Source organism: Eulemur rufifrons, chromosome 16 (genome assembly GCF_041146395.1).
Source record: "Eulemur rufifrons isolate Redbay chromosome 16, OSU_ERuf_1, whole genome shotgun sequence".
NCBI classification, from domain to species: domain Eukaryota; kingdom Metazoa; phylum Chordata; class Mammalia; order Primates; family Lemuridae; genus Eulemur; species Eulemur rufifrons.
Window position 1 is genome coordinate 25711027 of NC_090998.1, and position 22096 is coordinate 25733122.

At 32.2% G+C, this 22096-nt stretch overlaps 1 protein-coding gene across 2 annotated transcripts in view; it reads left to right on the top strand.

Moving 5' to 3' along the window:
• CCDC91 (coiled-coil domain containing 91) overlaps window positions 1-22096 on the top strand; it is a 292221-nt gene that overhangs the window by 78245 nt on the left and 191880 nt on the right. The window contains exons 1-4 of one of the 2 annotated variants that reach the window (XM_069489817.1): window positions 15016-15074; window positions 16029-16183; window positions 17148-17351; window positions 18091-18195. In XM_069489817.1, the coding sequence (XP_069345918.1) occupies window positions 15056-15074; window positions 16029-16183; window positions 17148-17351; window positions 18091-18195 (483 nt within the window). In that variant the 5' untranslated portion in view covers window positions 15016-15055. Of the gene's footprint in view, window positions 1-15015; window positions 15075-16028; window positions 16184-17147; window positions 17352-18090; window positions 18196-22096 lie in introns of those variants that run through there. The other variant, XM_069489816.1, reaches the window with a different exon arrangement.

The window sequence follows — 22096 nt, forward strand, 5'->3', positions numbered from 1 at the left end:
GTTTTTCTAGAGTTCTGTCCTGGACCCCTTTATATTTTTGCTCTGATGAAATCTTCTAATTGGAGATATCCAAATTTGTGCCTTCATTCTTGGCCCTTCTTTGGAGCCTTCTTGGCTTGTTCCATATGTATCTTAAAGTCAACATCTCTAAAACATAACATATCTTCCTTTTTACTGCTTCAAACCTACACTATTATTTCTTTTCTCACTTAATAAAATAACTGCTCACCCAGGAGAACAAGCCAGATAACTATGTGTATAAGTCATTTGGAAATCTTTTTCTTTACTTGGTACAGCTAATGGACTGGGACCTCTATAATCACCATATTTCTTCTGAGCTCTTTACTTTTCAGTTATACTTAAGTACTTGCTATTCATTCCTTAAATACATCCTGTGATTTCATGACTCTGTAGCTTTTTATATGCTGTTCTCTTTGCCTTGAAAGTCCTAGTAAGAATTATACAGACTTGGGTATGAATTTTGCTTCACTGTTAATAGCTATGTGACCTTGGTCACATTAATTAGCCTTTCAAGTACCTGTTTATCTGTAAAATGGTAACAATGTCTGCTTAGAAGAGGTATTGTGAAGATCAAGTGTGAACACACATAAACATGCATACATATTATGTAATCTTTATTATATAGATATATTCATATATATGATATATTTAATAATTTGTACATGTATATAATTAAAAGTGATAATTAAAAATTAAATATGTACATATGCCTGGATGGTGCTATTTAAATGTTATGTTTCCTCTTTCTATTATCCTTCCTCTATCTGGCAAGCTATTTGTCATGTTTTAAGCCTACTTTAGGATCACTTCTGTTGTGAAGTCTTTTTTTTATAAAGGTAGTACAATCCTTTTTTCCCTGTACTTAATCAACCACATCTTCTATTATGTGTTATAAAATTTTGCTTGTATGTCCCTTTACTAGAATGTGATCTTTAGGGTAGGGAAACTGTCTTATCTTCTTATCCCCTTTAATAAAACTTTAAAATATATCATCTATGAGACCTCTCAAGTTAGGTACAGATGTCTATGCACATAAAAGTATATGGACTTTCCTGAGAAGTTCATAATTCCTTGTAGACCCTCAGAGGAATCTCTTACTTAAAGAAAGTGAAGACTCATTGGCCTAGCACTTGATACACACTAAACACTGAATTGAACCATGCGTTTCCTAACACCTGGGTGACACCAGCAACTTTATGGTTCTGGATTACAGATGTGGGAAAGTAAACTGAAAGCTATTAATCCTACCGCTCACTTTCCTGCCTCAACCTTTGATCCTCCAAATCTTTCAATGATGAGTCTATAAGCAGGTGCTTCCCTGTATTAAATCCCTTTCTGCTTGAAATTTCTAGAATGGTTTCTCTATTGCACTAAACCTTTCCTACTACAAGTACATTAGCATCCTGCTAATCTATCAGGGAATCCTATTACCTAGCGTTTCAAAATGTGTACAGTATTTTGTCACTTCTCATAACTTCTACTCTTACTAACTCTGTTTGGGTCACCATCATCTCTTTTGACTGGATTACATGAAAAGCATACGAAACAGGTCTCATTTCTTCTACTCTTGTCCACAATAGTTTATATTCTCAACGCAGCTATCCCAGTGATGCCTTTTTAATACCTAGATGATATTTAGTCACAATCTTAAATTGGCTAACAGAATTTTACCTACCTTTTTTTTTTTTTGGTGGCATAAATTTGATTTCTGAGACAGGCCTTTCTCCCAAATCTTCAGAGTTATTTTCCTCATTTTGTTTTATAGTATATTTTCATAGGATTATCTGTTTTGCCCTGACTCCTTTTTTTCTCAATTGTCTTTGTAGGCTGGCTTTCAACCAGTTGTCGTCCTCCATGTTAAGAGAAATCCTGTTGGTCTGGCTTTCAATTGATAGTGGCTACCTTTCCCTTGGTCTGTCCTTTCTCCTCCTTGTTAGGGAATTTAGTCAGGGGTCTATCAGACTGTCTCTGCCAGACATGCTATCCCTTTCAGCAGTGAGTGAGTGACATGGTCTGGTTCTTTATTTTTTAAATCTGATTTCTTCTGTAGTATATTTAACAGAAATTCCTAAGGAGCTCCTCATGTAAGGATGGTACTCTTTCTATAATAATTTTAAACATTCATGATGCAGGCTTCTTTTTTATGTTGAGTAGGTCTTTTCCATTGCACTGTTGGAATGGAGGAGTTTGTTAGGCACATACGTGTCATATGTGGAATATCAATACACTTTGTTCTCTTGATAAAATTTTAGTGCACACCAGTAGCTTTTGAAAATGCCTAATGCAAATTAGGCTTTCTGGACTTTCCTGCACTCCTTGCTTTCACCATTTGTGATTATACTTTTTTTGTATTTAATGTTTATGTATTGCAATAGTGATTGTCAGCTGGTCTCCATCTCCTTAAATTTGACCAGGCTTTACTTAGTTTTAATGAATTGAGTACGTTGGGATGAAAGTAGCACAATTTTATTCATGGTCAACAATGGGAATTAAATAAAAGTAGACCATTTACTCTGAGATGATGTGTTCCTTTTTGCCTAGGCTTTGCACTACGCCTTGTGAAATAACATAGATTAACTCTATCCTCCTATAAATAGCCTCAAATGAAGCAGGGTTTTTATTATCTGAATCATAACTCTGTTTTTATGAACTTGAAAAGTTTCATGGAATATTCCTGATACGGCATTCTAGTATGGAGGATTGGTGGAAAGAACAGTGCTATTAGGAATCAGGAAATTGCCCATTGTGGTCTAAATCTGTTAGTGCTTGGTAGGGTAATTTAGGCAATACTTGATTTTTTTAGACCTCGTTAATTGTAAAATGTAAAATGGAGAGGGTTGAGCTTGTTATCTAAGGTTTCTTTTATATGCTGTCTTGTTTATAGACACTGGGATGTTTTAACCAAGTGAGAAGTTTGGCAGACTTTCTCCAAAGAGGCCTTAGAGATGGGCAGTTGTTTTCTTGTTAAATTTGCTTCTGTTCAAGGTTGGAAACTGCCCCTTGCTTATTCAGCAATCTCATTATATTGAGAGTAGAGTCATCTCTCAGAGACAAACTAAGCTTATGAAACTTACATGTAGAAGCTGAATGTCAAGTTATTAATTTACAATGATAAATTTCTGTGCCAGAGACTGGAATACTCAGAGTCCATTCTCTCCCTATATGCAGAACAAATGGAAAACCACGTTACCATCAAAAGGTGTATAATGAACATGGAATTAGAATAAAGGGAATTAAATACATTGAGTTTAATGACTTTGCAATGATTTGCTAATAGGACTAGAATAATTTAAAATGTTGGCTTAAGTATCCTTTTTTCTGAATAACACTTACATGAACCCTTCCAATGTTTATCTGTATTATTTTTCCTTTTGTTTAAGTTTCTGGGGCTGATCAATCAATCTTTCTGATTAATTGTATCATTTCTTTAAATATATTAACTGGATAAATTAATATTTTGTATTTTAGTATTTTACATATCTGTGTTTTGATCACCTATTTGACGATTCTTCTAATAATTTTAGTTTGTAAAGCAATTTCCCAGTTATTATTTATCATAAAATTTGTTTAGGAAAGATAGTCTTGTTTTGTTCATTTTCTAAATGAGGAAACCCAGGCTCAGTGTCTACCCTGAGGTACTGAGCTCTAAGTTTAGAATTGGGATGTGGGTCTAGTTCTCAGAGTTCTGTTCTCCTTGCTGTTCTATGCTTTCTAAGTGGTTTGAGTTCTCTTAAGGATCACAGAGAACTAAATATATATTTAAAATATTGGCATATCTGTGATCTAAAAGTTTTTTTGATCTGAATTATACATTCAGACATTAAAATAACCTTTTGTCAAGGCAATAGGAGCCAATTGTGTACTATTTTTTGTTAATTATATGTGTAGGATCATATTAAAGTTAAACCGTCACTTTTTTCATGAGTTTAATACCAAATCTAAACCTCAGATTAATATTTACCTTAAAAGATTAGTTTATAAAGCTGCTTACCCATTCTATAAGTTTTCTTTTTAAATACAAGGGTTTTCAGCATTGATAATTCTTGTTAACTTTGGCATTTCACCAGACTCTTTTGACAAAATTTTTCTTAAATGAAGGCATTTCCCACTTTTCTCTTTTTACTTTGAGAAATAGAAAGTATGTGCCATTTTCAATTTATTTTACCCACATGGCTTATTAATTTTAATGAATATAATGATAAAACTTTATTTAAACGGTATATTTCTTCTGGATTTAGGCATACAAAATTGTTTTCAAGGTAATCCAAGAGATTAGGTGTCTAATAATTGCTATTATTTCTAACCTGCTAGAAAAGAGAAGATAGATAATCACATCTAGCAGAGTTAAGAGCTTTATGGTCTGTAGTTGGCTCACATTTGCTTTTGAGTCACCTGTTTTTGGGTTGATGGCACATAACTTTAGATATTTAGTAAGTATATGTTGGTGTGATGACTAAGTTCTTTTAAGAATAGTATTTTCATCATATTGATAAAAAACAGGCTTTTCTGCTGCTGTTGAAACCCTTATGATTACCAAGTTTATAAAAGCTGCATACATGTAGTATATACATGGTCGTGTAGATACAGGTTAATTTTGGGAATATTTAAATATATCAGTCTATTTGGGTAGTGTTGATGCTTCTCAAATGTTAGACTTAAACTTGGGCGAAATACCCCCAAAACTCTAAAGTGAACAATTCTGTTTGTATATAACAGTATTCATTTTGTGTATACTCTGAAAATGATTATGGGCAGGTTTATTTCATTTTAGAACGTTGAGTCAGCTTTTCACAAATGATAGTTATGTTTATAATCTACTGCTACCTATTAGTATGTTACTGAGAAGCTTTGGTTGATATTTCTATTTTATGACTTAGATAATAGGAAAAGAAAAGAAAAAAGATTTTAACTTCAAGACACAGTGATTAAGTCAAAAAGTGTTAATATGCATTATAAAAAGATTAATAGCAAGAGTGGCTTGGGCATATAGAAAGTAGTAAGAATAGAAGAAACTCATTCAGAGATTAAGAGAAGAAATCTGCAATTGAAGAAAAAGAATAGCACACATAGAAGAAATAGAGAATTGAAAAAAATCTCCATAGCCTAAATAGAATGGAAATTGTGGCAAGCTTTATATTGAAGGTTCAAAGAAATAGAAGAAAGAAAAGAATAATTGTGTTAGAGTTTGCTAATATTCACGTATTATAACTAGATTTCCCATTTGATTAAGTCAAGGGCAGAAGAGGACTTTAAAGTAGTTTTGTTTTACTTCATTAAGTTTTGTTTTCCACTGGCAGTAGGATGTAGTTAAGAGCTTATTTGAAGACTGCGGCTTTTATTCTTTTAATTGGCATTATTAAAATCACTATGCATGCTAGGTAGTCATGTTTTTCTTTCTCTTTAGGCTTTTAACAACAGAACAGTAACTTCTGTTGTTGGTATTAATTTAAATATATACTTTGAGGATGTTAGTTTATTTAAATTCTTAAGTTTTCATCTCTTTTTTTTAAACTTTATGCTTTTACTGTTAGGTTCTCTATATTCTGTTTCCTTGTTTGTTTTCATTGTTTGTTTACCTCCTGGAAAACACACTCATATCCCCCCATCCCCACACCTGCCACAGAACCTCACATGATTCTAACTTATATTTTTAGTCAACGTGGAGTGGAGAATATGAGCTTTAGAGTCAAACAGGTGAGAATTCTGATGCTGACTCAATAATCTTCTAGCTTGTAAAATCTTGGATTTTAGATTCTTAAACCCAGAAACTTAGATTCTTCATTTATAAAATGGTTGTTATTGTGAGGATTAAAAAAGTTGACACGCGAAAGTATTTTGTAGTGTCTGGACCTTAATATATACCCCAGTCAATGACAATTCTCTCTTCTTTCTTTATTTCACTTAGCTTAATAGAAAATTGAGTTATTCTTTTTGGTCATGTAGAAAACAATATTTTCAAAGGAAAACTATTCATTGTCTACATTCACAAATTTCAGAATTATTTGATTCTAAACCTGTACGTTGTCTTTGAGCTATTTTATATTTTACAGCTCTTCATACGTTGTATGTAACTGATAGACATGAAATTCTGTTATGTCTAGTAGAAATTTGATTGACCCTTCCCTTTGGAAAAAAGCAGTTTCACCTCATTTGCAGTTCATTTCAACTTTCCTTTACTCTCTGTAAATTTGTGCTATTTTAAAAGTCTTTGCATTTAAACTGTTTGTAACATTAGCTTGGTGTCCTTATTGTATGAGTAGAATAAGGTCTTTTACGTTACTCACTTTATTTCTGTGAGAGTCAAGATTTTATTGTCTTTTGAAACTCATGTTTTTATGTTTAAAATATTTAATACTTAAAATGTTTCAAGAAATGTCTAAATAAAATTTCAAGAATAGATTGATTTATTGAACACCTGTTATTGCAGCACACTAATGTTTTAATCATTTGATATTTGGAGTGTTCCAACAGTGATATCAACTCTACAAACATGGCAAGTCTTTCCATAATATGTAACAACTCAGTACTCTAGAAAAGATTTATTTGTTTTTCATTATTTCAATGCCAATGTGATAGTCTCAGGGTAAAGCTTTCCAATTTACAGGATTGCTCTGTATCTTCCATTACATAGTGTCTTGAATATAGTGCTACCCTACAATTGTTTTTTGAATGAGTTAATAGATAAATAAATGAGTTCAAAAAAGAACGCAAGCACTTTTTTTCTTAAGTGCCTCATCATGTTTTAATGTGTTTCAAGGAAACTTTAAGGATCTAGTTTCCTTAAACTGAGGAGCCAAAAACTACCTCAGCAGAAACTTAACATTTTGAAATGATGTGTTCAAAATATATCACTTTAACGTAAGTTGTGATATCCCTTTTTTTCCTCCGCTTTGAAAATTGCTTAGAATTTTGGTCACTCCATGTGAGCAAGGGTTAAAAGAAAAAAATCTTAGATTTTGGATAGTAAGTTTGGCTAAAAGATTTTGAAGTATTTCTTCTGTACTCTTCAAACTTAATAGACTGACATTACTTTATTTTACTTTATTAATTTCTGCTTTTACTTGTTTTAGATACTGTGGGATTTTCTTTCTGCTGTGATAATGAAGAAGCAGTGTGGATTGAAATAGCTTATTTTTTTTTCCTGTTCAAAAAGTTTTATTTATGTTTATATTATATGATTTTGTTTTGACCATTCTAGTAAAGGATTGTGAGAACTCCCTCTCTGCATGTCTTTTTTAGAAATGAAACATAGTTTCTTTTTTCATTTGCATAATTCTGAAAATTGCTCATTACAATTTCTGGTATATAGTATTGCCCAAACAGCCTTCAGGGGCACACAGTTATTCCTCAAAGAAGCAAGTAGGGGTGGATTTACAGAATGTTCATAACTCTTGGGAATAATTAAAAACAACTAAAATGGTAGAAATTTTATCAATTATGTATCCTCCTTTTATTAATAAAGTGACCATTTCTATTTCTTGTGTTCCTGCACCTTACCCTTTTTAAAGGTATTATATATTTCTCTTTTACTCTCCAACCTCCATATCCTAGATATGTACTAACATCTATTAAATTATATCTATCCATTAATTTATAAATCAAGGGTCATTTCCTGAAGGGAGCCTTCCTTGGATAGAGGCAATCATTTTCTAAATACTGACTTTTACCATGTTTTTTGTCAATTAAAAAAATCTATATGCTTATTTTTTATTTTAGTAATAGCTCTTCATGTTTAGATATACTATTTGGATCTTCCTAAACTCTTACAAATTCTTCGTTTTCCATAACTAACAGTGATTTCCCTATGTAACTGATTTTCAAAAGTCTCAACAGTGAGTCTTGAATGGGAAGAAGTAGACCTGAAAATAAATCAGAGCATCAGAGGATTTGCGTGAGATGACAGTTTGTGAAGGGGGTAGTCACCATCCTCTCATGTACCTGAGACATAAAAGAATAGGGAAAAAAAAAGAGGCGGGAGGGTGGTGGTGGTAGTGGTGCTGGTGGTGCTGGATTATGTAATAGGATGTTTGAATGAAAAATTAAGGCCAAGAATATTTTCTAAGTTAAAATTTATAAAAACCTTTATTATTTTATTGGCATTTTCCTCTTTATTTTAACCATTAACACAGATAAACAGATTTTCTTGGGTGTAGGTAAAAGTGCATGGGTATTTACACCTGTTTCTTGTTTAGACTTTACAAAAGTTATTATGTTTATATAAAACGAAACAGAGTTGACCACAAACAGAATTACCAGAAAAAAATTGCATACTGTTTGGAAACTTGGTGCTCCTTTGCTTGTGTGATGTTTTGATGTAGTTGGCTTTTTTTGTGCCTTAGAAGAGGTCTGTCAATGAAAAATGATATGTCCCAGTGACTTTGCTAATTACCCTTACAAAGTTAAAGATGAAGAACTGCCATTCATTGCACATTTGATTGGCTTTGTAGCTGTAAGGAGCATTATGCTGACTTTGTATTTTCTCTGTCTTAGAAAACTAAAGATTTCGTATTTAAAATGAAGCAAATTGTGTCTGTACCCTGATTATGACTTAAAACTAAGCAAGCAAACATACAACCCCACAAAACTAAATATTACAGATTTCTGACTCTTAAAAACTTTTGGCTGCTTGTTTCATGGGAATTGGTGCTGTTGGGTATACTTGATCTTCTGAATTTAAAAGATTTTAGGCATGAGGACTGATGCTAGTCAATTTTTAATAGACCAAAGACTACTGTAGCAGTTTGAAACTTTAGAAATTGTATCTTCTCACTAGTTGAGAAAATAATTAATTATATTTTATGTACTAGAATTTTAATTTATTATATCTAAAAATTCCCATTTGTTAAGCACACATATATAAAACATGTATATCACCATTACTATTAAGTAATATTTTGTGTACAGATATGTAGGCAGTATTTACCAGTGTGGATTTTTTTTAAGGGTGGATGAATTATTGTTATAGGACATTCACCTAAAATTTAATGAAGATATGTGAATTCAAGCATAACAAAAAACTTAGAGGTTTAACTGAAAAAAATCTAGGTTTTTTTTTTTTTTTTTGAGGGAAATATATTTATATGTTCTCTTTTCTTTCACAGATGATATTCATTTATCTGATTTTATGTTTAAAATTGGATGTGGATTGTGATATGCTTAGTAAACATATTTATATTATCAAGTTCAACAGATTTCTGAAAATCCTATCTATGTCTCTTAAATTGAAAGCACATATGAATTGTAGGCACTCTAGGCTCAACTTTCCATATGTCTGGAATGAGGACAGGTGTGATTAACAGGCTGCTAGAAAGGCTCATACCTCCAAATCTTGTGTTTATTGGTCTGTTGCTGATTGTTGACATTTCTTCATAAGAGCTAATTGGCTCTTATTACTCTTTAGCTTGAAGTAGGGTCTTTCCTGTCTTACTGAGAATATGCTTTGATTGGTGGGATAAGGTAGCTCACGGGGGTTGACCACTAAAATTAGGAAGGATATTGAAACAAAAAGACTTCAGAATTATATTTTGAGCACATGTGCTTATTTTTTCCTTGTTATATTTAAAAATAACACTCATGAATCTGGCATTTAATTTAAGAACTAGAATATTACCAATTCCGGTAGTTCTCTTCTATCTTATCCCTGTGCCTTTGCCTCAGAAAGAACCACTGTCCTCAATTTTGTATTATCATTTCTTTGCTTTTGTAAAGAATAATTTTATTATATATGTATATCTATCTCAAAGAATTTTGCTTGTTTATGTGCTTTATAAAAATGGGTTCCTATTATTCTAAGTCTTCTGGGATTTACTTTTTTTACCCAAATTTATATCTCTGAAGATTCATTCATGTTGTTTCCCATACCTGTTGTTCCTTTATTTTCACTGCTAAAAAATATTCCAATGTATGGTTATGCCACAGCTGTCAGTTATTTGCTGTTACGAATAGTACTGCTAGAAGCATTCTGCTGAGCATTTCAAGGGTTAAAAAGTCTTTATTTAACCCTTTTGCCTAGGGAAGATTTTGTTGAGTCCAGATATTTTTCCCTTTAGGAGTAATTCTTTAGATCTTTTGTTGCTTTTCCATTATATAATTTATGCTTTGCTTTTTCCTCTTTAACTTTTTATTTTGATTTACAGAAAATTCGCGTGAAACAGACAAATAATTACTATATACCCTTCATTTGTTTTCTTCAAAGGTTAACATTTTACCACATTTGCTTTATCATTATTTTTTTTTTCTCCTCATTTTTCTTTTTTCTTCCTCTTCTTATTCTCCTCAATATTTATTTAGTGCTCTTTTTGTTCTTACTCTGAGGGCATATAGTCAAAATACTGTGTTCCAAAGAAACCTGGGTTAGTTTTTAACCCATCCCCCCCCCAACACACAGTGTAAGGTGATGAGGTTATTCATTTGCAATATGGTTTAGTTCATTTGTTGCTCTTTGTATTCGATTTTAGGATTCAATCCCCCATCCCCCTGCTTATTGATTTTATATTTCTTTTGTTGAATATATGAAACATTAGTAGTTCTAAAAGTTCAGAACTATATTAAAGCCTATATTCAGGGAAGAGAGATTTCCTGCCATTCTTATACTCTGTCCTTTCCTCTCATTCCCACCTATCTCCTATTATTGGTTCCATTGGTTTTTGGCTTTATCATTCCTGTGTTTCCTTTACAACAAATGAGTAGATTTATGTATCTTCAACTTTTCATATATTGAAGGGCCATTTATTTATTTTCATTTTGGTAAATTGTATATTCACATCTTTTGCCCATTCTGTGTTTTTATTTTAAATTTCCCCAATCTTTTTTGCATAGGTTTTAAATATTCTTTATATATTAGGTATTATCTGTGATACATGTTACATGTATCTTTTTTCTAGTTTATCAGTTGGTTTTTGTATTTCTTTAAGGTAATTTTTGACAGCAAAAGTTTTGTATATTCTATAGTCAAATTAGTCAGTCTTTTCTTTTATCATATTTGGAATCCAGCCACAGTTGGAAAACCCTTTCTTACACTCAAGGTAAAGAGGAGGAATTCACTCATGTTTTCTTCTGGTATTTATATGGTTTCATTTCTTAAATATTTAGATTGCCGGTCTTACCTGGAGTTTATTTTTGTGTATGGTATGAGATATGAATCTAGTTTTATCTTTCCCAAAGAACTAATCAATACTCCTTGTACTATTTATTTAAAAGCTCATCTTTGCCTCCGAAATTTGAAATGCCGCTTTTATCATATACTTGTTTCACACATACTTGGATCTGTTTCTCGACTTTCTGCTGTGTTCTTCTGGTCTGTTAATTGTTGTACCAAATAATACACTGTTTTATTTATGGAGATTTTATAGTATGTTTTAATTCAATTTAATATAGTATATTTTAATAAGCTAGTAGTTAATATAGTTTAGTGTATTTTAATAAGAGGGGCTATTTCCCTTAGAATTTTTCTTTTTAATGTTTTCATATTTTTGCCAGTTTACTTTTTCCACATAATATTTAATTTCCATTTATCTAGCTTCATTATAACAAACCTCACTGGGATTGTATTAAGCCTATAAATGAACAAGGGAAGACTGGCATTTTTATGATTGTAGGTGTCTTATCCAATTGCAAGGAATATATCTTTACCTTTATTTAGTTCTACCTGTGTGTCTTTCAGGAGTGTTTTAAAATTTTCCTCACATTTCTTGCTAAATTTATCCTTAAGTACTGTATTTTAATCTTCTTTGTTGAAGTGAAAAATAATATTTTCTCTACCATTATATCTTTTAAGTGGTTATTGTTTTACATATAACTAATACTGATTTCTGTGTGTTAAGTTTATATCCTGCTACTTTACTGAATGCTTTTGCTATTTGAGTTAATTTTATCATGGATTCCCATGATAGGAGCATGAGGTAGTTTTCACATTTTTCGTATTTTTATGTTGTTATTTGATTTCTCTTGTTTAACTGGATTAGACTTGCGCCTTTAGTACAATGTTAAATGCTACAGAGATAGTAGGCATCGTTGTCTTATTCATTATCTTTGAGGAAATGCCTTTAATTTTTCCCCCTTATTTAAGGTGCTGGCTTTAAAACTGAGGTTGATATGTTTTATTAAGTTAAGAAAGTGTCCATCAGTTCCTGTTTTCTTCAGTGGTTTTAGCCAGAATGAGTGTCCAATTTTTATCAAAAGCATTTTCAGAGTCTTGGGGATAATCATATCATTTTTCTCCTTAAGTCTATTAATAGAGAGTATTATATTAATGAATTCTGTAATAGTGAACAAACCTTGTATGCCTGGAATAAATTTCCTTCATTTTGAGTGTTCTTCATTTTCAATTTTAGAGTATTTGATTATTAAATTTTTGGTAGAAATAGTCTTGAAATAATCTGAGCCTAATGTTTTGTTTATGGGGTAGTTGCCTGATAACTTTAATTTTTTTCTCAAAGAAATAGATCTATTTTCAAAAGTTTTTTTTTTTTAACTCTAATCAGATCAACTTTTATAAACTACATTCTGTAGACAATCACTCATTTTTCTAAATTTTTAAGTTTATTTACTAAGAAGTCTGTAGAAGAGTCTTATGATTTTCTTTTTAGTTTCTTTTGTTTTAATAGCTATATACTCCTTGTTATTTAATCTTGTATATTTGTATTCTTTCCCTTTTATTGTTAACTACTACTTTAATTTTTTTTCAAAATCCAGGATTTTTATTAATTAGATTTACTCTTTTTTCTTATTAATCTACTTCAATGTCTGCATTATCTTTATTATTTTTCTTATTCTGCTTTTAAAATTTTCTTTGTTGTTTCTTTTTTAGTTTGGGTTGGGATTTAATTCATTGATTTTTTTTTCTTTATTGATGTGTTCAAGGCTATAAACTTTTTTTCTGCTTTAAATGTTTCTCATAGATTTTGACATAAATAGTGTGTCATTATTTCTTAGATAATGTTTTAGTATCTTAACAGATGATAGAAAATTAGAATTATCTTGTGGTTGAGTGGGTAATGGTGAAAAGATTTCTAGAAAAGCTTTTTTGAATGTTGCCAAATGATAACTTCAGTGTCAACTTCCATTTACTGAGTATTTACCATGTACCTGTCACTGGGCTAAGTGGTTTGTGTATATTATCTCTTTTAAACTGTATAACATCATTTTGTGGTACATACTATTTCCCCATTTTCAGAAGGGGAAAGAAACTGTCGCTTAGGAGAATTTATGTGGTTTGTTTAAGGCTGTATAACATGTAAGTTGTTATTGTTCAAATTTAAATCCATTTCTGATTCCAAAGCCCATGGCTTTTACTTAAGCAGTAATATTGTGAGGTCACAGAGGTGTTGAACAGTAGGGCATAATAAGGGAATGTTGGTAGCACAGTGTGACTGGAGTGACGTTAGCACTTAGTGATACCATTTCTGGCTTGGGCAAATGGTTTATTGAGGTTCTAATAACTGATATGGAAAACATGAAGCAAATCAAGTTCATGTAAGATGATGAGTAAGAATGGTGTACTTGTTGGGCAGCTAAATAGAACTAACTGGTCGTAAGGTGAGTATATGGATCTGGAGGTTTGCAGAGTGATTTGTGCGAGAGATGTGAATTTGGGTCTTATTAGCTTGTAGGTGGTAATTTGAATAACGGGTTTTGAAAGTTGTAACCCAGAATATTGTATACGGTGAGAAGATAAGCAGGTGTAGGAAACAATGAAACTTACGGTTTAATGGAGGGAAGAGCCTGAAAAGAAATCAAGGAAAAAATAGTCAAAATATTAGGAGGAGATCTAGGAGATCATGGTGTCACAGGCACCAAAAGAGAAGTTTCAGGAAAACTGGAGAGTCATTAGCATCATGTGGTCTGAAGAACTCATTTGATTTAATAGTAACTTAAAGGACAAGTATCTTAACAGTTCCAGTGAAGTGGTGAGAACTGGGTTGAGGAAGAAGAAAATGGAGACAGGGATTATAAATTGTTCAAGAAATTTGGTTACAAAAAGTAAGGGCGATAGGGTGGTGGTAGCTAGTATGAGGTTCAGGGTACCTCTTTCCTCCTTCAACTTCCTCCTTTCTTCTTCTTTTCCTCCTTTCTTTCCCTTGTCCCTCTCTCCCACCTTTCCTGTATTCTACCCACTCTCCCTCCTTCTTTTCCTAATATGATACACTTGAATATTTAAGGTTATAGGATGAGAATTTAACTTGGGGAACACCATGACATCTTGTCTTAAATTACAGCTATAAGTATGAATGACATAAAGATATGTTAAAATATTTAGGTGGTAGCTCAGAGTGATACTGTTAATAGTTTCTTGAATCCAGGATCACAGACACATACATGCCCTTAAATAGACATACTTATCCAATAAACTTTAGTAATAATGTTTAAAATAATAATGAAGATAATATCAACACTGCTCTAAATGCTTTACGTATTTTAGACAATTTAAACCTCATCAGCAACTCCATACCCATTTTATACATGAGGAAACTGAGGAACAGGGAAGTTAAGTAACTTGCCCATTGTTCTATACTTTGCACGGCAATATGGTTCTAGAGTCTGTGCTCGTAAACACAAGACCTGTATTCCTTCTCGCTACACTAGGTATTGCCATACCTTTAAAAATTCATTTGTAATATTTTTGTGATAAATTATAGCTCAGAATTAGAAGTTAGGATATTTTGATGTTTTAGAGAATTCTCTCAGCATGTAGAATAGTGAAGATTAAAAAAAATTTCTGAAAAAGATATACCAAGTGAAAACATGAATTAAAGTTCCAGGCCCTCCTGTATTTGAGTTGAAAAAATTGAAATGGGTGAAGTTGGACTGTCTTAATTATATAACTCGTGGCATGTAATATCTCAAAAACACAATATTGCTTCCTAATAAAAGTGTGTATAAGATGATTAAATGAGTACCCATCAGAAATTGGTATATTTTTTAGTTTGTTAATACCTAATGGCCTTATACATGTCTTTCTTCAGGGAAAAAATGCAATTTCCATTGTGAGCTGCCTTCCAGAATTTATGGTAGAGCTTCGCTGACGTTGCTACTGATGCCAATGTGGAATAAAGGTCTTTATAATTTAGAAAATCAAAACGTATAAATGGGTTGTAGTAAAAAATGACTCAGTTATTCTTCTTAAATTTTAAAACACATAATACAAATTTATTTGAATTTTTAAGAAGAACATTTGAAAATAAAGTAACATAAATACAACCTGTTTATTTTGCTGTTATCCATATTTTTGTCTTATGTCATATTTGATGGTTGGTTTTTCTTTCATGACCTTTGTATTGGAGCCCTAATCACAATCTAATGATAATGTGTTGTGAAACTAAATGTGAAAAAAACAAAACAAAACATTATTTTCCTAGATAAATCACTCAGCAAACTTAATTTGACTTTATTTTGGCATGAAAAATCTTTTGTTTTTTACAACGTAAGAGCTTAATGCAGAGACAGTTGGATTAGTTGTTTCAAAGCAATTGTTCTTCCCCCTTACTCATTTTATTGTACTAAATGTTTAAGTGGTTGACTTGCCTACTGGGTCATAAGGTCATTGAGTAGTACATGAGTGCATCTGTCTTGCTCGCTATCTCCTTTGTACCTGTTGCCTGTGCCTGGCACTAGTAGGCACTCTAGTGCTTTTTTTTTTAATCGAATGAATTTTTCTGAACTAAATGAATGAATATATAATATATGAGACTACTGAATATTTTCTTTGAGTTGGAAATGTAATTCTGATGGCAGCATGTTTTTAGTATGTAAAAACTAATACATTATAAAACTACTTTTTTTGCCTGGGTCTCACTTGGAAATGTCATGTTAAATTTAGAAACACTAGTTTTAGATTTCAGATAATGGTCTTTGAGGAACAATCATAGAATCCTGATTTTCAGTCTTAATTGCTTTTACCTCCTTCACCCTTTTCCCTTTCTTTCCCTTTATTCTTTCTTCTCTTCAACCTGTCTTCTCTCTGTTTTCTCTTTAATAATCCTATTCTTCCTTTTTGTTGTTGTTCTTAGTATCTGGAGTCCATCTTTCACCAGCTTCTCCTGAGATTGTACTGGACCATGACCACTCTTCTCCTTCAGTTGGCTGCCTCTCTTCAGATGCCATCATTTCATCTCCAGAGGATACACATACAGACAACAACATTGTGAGTCAAACTGTTCCTAAAGTACAGATAAAGAGAAGCATATTTTTAAAGAAAGTTTGCAAATGTAAAAAATTGCCCACTGATTCAATTGCTGCATTTCTGATTTCTTTTTGAACTTGTTTTTCTAAAAGAAATATTTCTGTAATACGTGTTATAATTTTGAGACTAATACCTAGAATTCAAAAAAAAAAAAAAAAACCCCAGATAATGTTTGTTTTGTTGCACAATTACAAAGTATTTAAGCAGTCTTAGGTACCAAAATATTATTTGAGTATCTCAAGTAAGTATCTCTTATTAAAATTGACTTAGCTTAGCATTTCAAATCTTGAACTTCAAAAAGGAAAATCATTACAAAAAAGAATAATGATGTCTCTTTTCAGGGAATCTTACCATATGTTTTCAGGTATTAGACTATTTTAATTTTAGAGTAAAATCGAAAAAGATAGCAGTCATAGGGTTTATTCGTTAAAATACTTACCGAGCTAGGCATTGTGCTAGGTGCTAGAGTTAGTCCCAATTTCCAAAGTGCTGTACACAGTGTTGAGTCACCTATTACTTTTGTTAGAAAGTGATGCTCAGTGGAGGTCATCGATAATTTCAAATTTTCATTTACAGTTTAAATATAAATAAATTCTAAGCCCGTGTGTATATTTAGAAATTGGATATATCTATACTTAATCACATATTTTCAAGTGTAAGAAAAAGTTTTAAGTATTTTATGCATTGCTAGCAAATTAATAAATGCTTTAGACTTTAAAGTCAAGAGGACATTTTGCTTCTTACAGTAAAGACCAGGTTGTTGTAACAGTTTGAGGTCTTCTGTTGATTTACTTAGAGGGTGAAATAATTTCGGAACCTTTGCTACAAGTTCATTTCCAAATGTGGTTTCTGGTGCCCTTTGGATATTTTCATTATTGGTATAGTGTAAACTTTCCTCTCTTGTGTTTTCCTCTTTTTTCTTTTTTTTTTTTTTAATGTGGTTTAGATTCAGCAATCAAGACACACTCATCTGGATATCTCACTTTTTCCATTGGGTTTAACTGATGAAAAAAGTAATGGAACAATTGCCCTTGTGGATGATTCTGAAGATCCTGGGGGCAATGTATCAAACATACAGCTTCAGCAAAAAATTTCAAGTCTGGAGATTAAACTCAAACTATCTGAAGAAGAAAAACAGAGAATTAAAAAGGTATGTTTACATTTGCCTAAGGAATAAATGTTTGAATTGCATATACTGGAAATTTAATATAACCCCAAACTCTGATTAAAAACTCATTAGAGGAAGATGATAATTGTTTTCCCTTGGCTATAGATTTAAATCAGTCATATGAGCTTATCATTTGGAAAAGCCTTTGAAAAGAAATATATTTTACATATGTACTTTTAAAGATATAAACATTTTTTACTAGGTTTTTTTTTTTCTCTAAAGTTTTCTTTTTGGTTTATTTTTACTTACTTTGAAAGCAGGTAGTATTGTGTTTCTCATGAAGATGTAAAATTTTCTGACATTGACTTCTCTCTGTGGGAAGTCAGGCATCATGGGATATTTGATAAGAATACTTAGATACAGTCATTTTAGTAAATTATTTATTTATGCTCTCATCTTTCTTTCCTAAAAATATATCTATAAAAAGACCTTAGAAAATTTATAAAAAGTGTATATAGAGATTTATTATGTTGATTGAAATTAGTTAAGATGCTCTTATTTATAAGTTAGTAATTTTAATGTTATATCAACGTTTGATAGTTTGTTATATCAATGTTGTCTAGAAGTTAGAGTGAAGCATACAATTTATAATATTATTAGACTTTAAAGCCATACTTCCTATAAGTTCTTTCCCTGACAAATATTTTCTGTTCTTTGAAAAAACTAAATATATTTTATGCTATTAAATATTATAAAGTTTATGTTTGGATATTTCTTTTAGGATGTAGAATCACTGATGGAAAAACATAGTGTCTTAGAAAAAGGCTTTCTAAAAGAAAAAGAGCAAGAGGCCATTTCTTTTCAAGATAGATACAAAGAACTTCAGGTAAGCCCAGTGAATTTAAGGTGTAAAATGCAGGCCTTTTCATGAAGAATGTACTATTAATATCATTTCAAAAGTACTTAATAAATATCTTATGAATGAAGAATCAGATACTTAAATATGTAAAACATTGACCAACATGGGTTAAATTAATGAAGGCTGCCATTTTGAAAAGTATGACTTTGTGTGAAGCACCAAAGATTAGCAGTTTGAAGTTCAAACAATTTGGTAAAAAATAATCTGTTTGTGATGGACGAACTTTAAGAACTAGTCATTCTAATTTTTATTATTATAATTACATTTGAATTACCTTTAGAATCCTATAAACCCCAAACTGAGATATTTAACATTTTTATATAAATTGTTTGTAGTCAATGTCTCCTCTTCTCCTTCCTAAATTTTCTTACTTCCTGTTTGTTCTGCAGCCTTCCCCATCCTAGTAAATGGAAGCTCTATCTTTCTAATTGTTAAGGCTAAAACCCACTCTTATTCCATTTTTGTACTTAATCTATGCCTGTTCTTTTTGCAAGACTTGTTGGCTCTACCTTTAGAATATCCAGGTTTTGACCATTTGTCATCATGATCACTGCTGTCAACCTATTCTATGCCATCATTATTTTTCCCTTGGAATATTAAAGCACCTTCTAACTAATCTTTTTGTTTTTACCATTACCTACTTAGAGATCATTCCCCACATTGCAGCCAGTGTGATCTGATTAAAACTTAATGTTGATCCTGTCATGCCTCTGCTCTAAAACCTTCAGTGGCTTCTCATCTCACTTACTCTAAAAGCCAAGTCCTTAAAATGGTTTTCAAGGCCGTGCATTCTCTTATTCTCTTCTGTATGTCTTTTTCCTGACTCTTTCTCCTCAATCATTTTGCTTTTTCCCCAATGTCTGTAATACTCTTCTCAGACACTTGCATGGTTTTCTTCTTTACATTCTTCAGGTCTCTGTTCAAGTATCACCTTATCAGATAGGCCTTTCCAGGCAACGCTGACATCTCTCCACCAACCTTACCATATTCTGCTTTATTTTTCTCCACAGCACCTTTTATATCCTACAAACTATGTAGTTACTTGTTTATTTGCTTGGGTCATTGTAATCATCTCCTAAGTCATCTTCCTGCTTCCACTCTTGCTCTTCTCCCTACTAAGTTTTTAATTCAGCAGGTAGAGTAGGGTTTTCAAAATGTAAATCAGATCAGATACTAATCTCAATTCCCACTTTCTTTCCAATGTAAATTTTCTAGCTTCTCCAGTTCACCACCAGGTATTTATTTACACCAAACTTTACAATAAGGTCTAGGTGAATGTGTGAGTGAGTATCTGTGAGGAAGAGCATTTGTTACTCGTGGGAGGCTTATGTCTGTAATTCACTCATATTCTTTCTGCCTGGAATGTTGTTCCTTCATATATATTCACAGCTGTGTTTTTAAAAAAATACAAAACTTGGAAATAAGGGAAAAGGTGAGTAGTGTGTCTTTTCAATGTCCTATGGATACATTGTTTAATAGGCCCACCCCAGGACTATTTAGGAGAATGTATTTTATTTGACTCACTGTTTACTATTAACTAAAAGTGTCAGATATAGTGAAGTTACATGTTTAATATATAGATTTTTGTCCCTTAGAAGAGATAGAAATAATTATGTCTGTTAGAAAAGATAACTTCAAAGAATGTAGTTTATTGCCCTGTAGTACATTAACAAATTTTGTCTCTAATTTAGCCCTCTTTCTAAGTTTAACACTCCATTGTTAAATTTCTTATATAGATGTTAGCTTTTCAAATGCTCTTTGAACCAGTCTTAATATCTGATTCATTTCGTCTTAACATAAATGATTCGTATATTAATAGGTGAATAGAATAAATCTTTGATATACATTCAGTTTGTATTTATGTGAGTCATATATTAACTTTTTGAAAATTATACTTCTAACAACTCTCACTGAATCTAGCTTCCTTCTGATACCTGCTCAAATGCTACCTTCTTGTGAAGGCTTTCCTTGACCATGACATGTAAAATAAGATCCTGTGTACTTGCTTAGCATTCCCTAGCCCTTTTGCTTTTTTTTGTTTGCCATAGCACTTATCTTCACCTGTTATTTTATTTTCATTTGTTTATTTTTTGTCTTCTCCTTTACTAGAGTGCAAGTTCCGTGAGATTAGGAATTTTCCTCCCTGTTGCCTGGAGCAGTACCTGGCATGTAGTGTGTGCTCAATTAATACTGTTAGATGAAAGAATGACTAAGTGAATGAATGAACTAATATCAATTACCCTGCTCCCCAAGAGCTAATTACATTTAATATAGCCATACTTGGAATTATGGTGCTTATTAAAAGGCACTGTATTGAATACTGAGAGACCTTTGTGTTTTCTTCTGTTTCTATTGAGTGACTTATTCTCTTTAGTGAGACATATATCTTTGCAAATTCAATTTTTCCATCTATCAATAGGAGCAAGAACATACCTGAGAAATGATCTAAGACCTAACAGTGCTTTCAGTTTTTCATAGTAAAGACCAATATAAATGCCAAGTGGCACTATCATTGTTGTCTCACTGCTTTACTATTAATAGTGAAAATCTAAGAGTGATGACTTGAGTCTGCAAAACTAATACTCAATTCAAAAAGTTCTTCCTTTTATAGGAAACAGTACCTCCAAAGAAAACTTTTTTCAGATGTCTTTACTTCAGTACCAATAGGCGTCTCTCCTTTTTATAGCATTTGGATAAAAGAGTAAACTAACTTATGGAATATTTTATCACCTTGGCTAAATAAATTATAGAAAAATTTACTAAGAGGTCTCGTAGCCAAATTGAACTCAAAGCAGGCATATTCTTTAGGTTATATGTTACTGCACCATCTCTGAGGAAAGCATTTCTTTCCTCTGTCCCCTCAATTCTGCTGGTGAATTGATTCTTTGTTTTTTATTTGGTTATTATATTTTTCAGTTCTAAAGTTTCCATTTGGTTCTTGTTCATACCTTATGTTTCTCTGCTGAAACTCTATATTCTGTTTGTTTCAAGCATGTTCATAATTGCTTGTGAAGCGTTTTTTATCAAGGTTGCTTTAAAATCCATATCAGATAATTCTAACATCGGTGCCATCTGAGTGTTGCTGTCTGTTGATGGTATTTTCTTATTCAAGTTGAGATTTTCCTGATTCTCTTAGTATGATGAGTGATTTTTAATTATATCCTGCATAGTTTGGCTAGTGTTTAAGTCTTGTGTTTTAGCAGGCCTCCTCTGATACTATAGAAGTTGGAGAAAGATGGATAACACTTTGTTAACATCAGGTGCAGGTAAAATTACAACTTTTCCATTCAGCCTACTTTGGGCAGGAGGGATACCTCCTTACTCCTGGGAGAAGTAAGATTTCAGGGCCAGCGTGGACCTTGGCTGACAGGACCCTACAGGAAGGAAGGGAGGCACCTTATTACTGTTCCACGGGTGTCCTTACTGACACTATGTGAGCAGGGGAGGCTTTGTTAACTTTGGTTGGTTATAAGGGGAATAAGGAAAAAGGTGAGTAGTCTATCTTTTCAATGTCCTCTGGGGAAATTGTTAAATAGGCCTACCCCAGGATTATTTAGGAGAATGTACTTTATTTGACTTACTATACTGTTGATTAAAAGTTTCAAAGGTTGGGTCATATTTTTATCCATGGTATTTGGCTGGTGTAGGGCATTTAAAGTCTAAAAGTTTTTTGTTTTACCAGGTTGTCCCTTTCAGAGGGGTGGCTTGTCTTGGAGCTTTTTTGTGCCCCTTGGTATTTCCTGGTTGCTGGCCATTTCAGTACCCAGTTTGGAGTAGATGAGGCTAAAAGAAAATTCACAGAATGCACCACTGTGTCAGTCCTTGAGTTCCCAGGTCCCCAGTTGGTTTGCCTTCTCTCTGCCCTCCA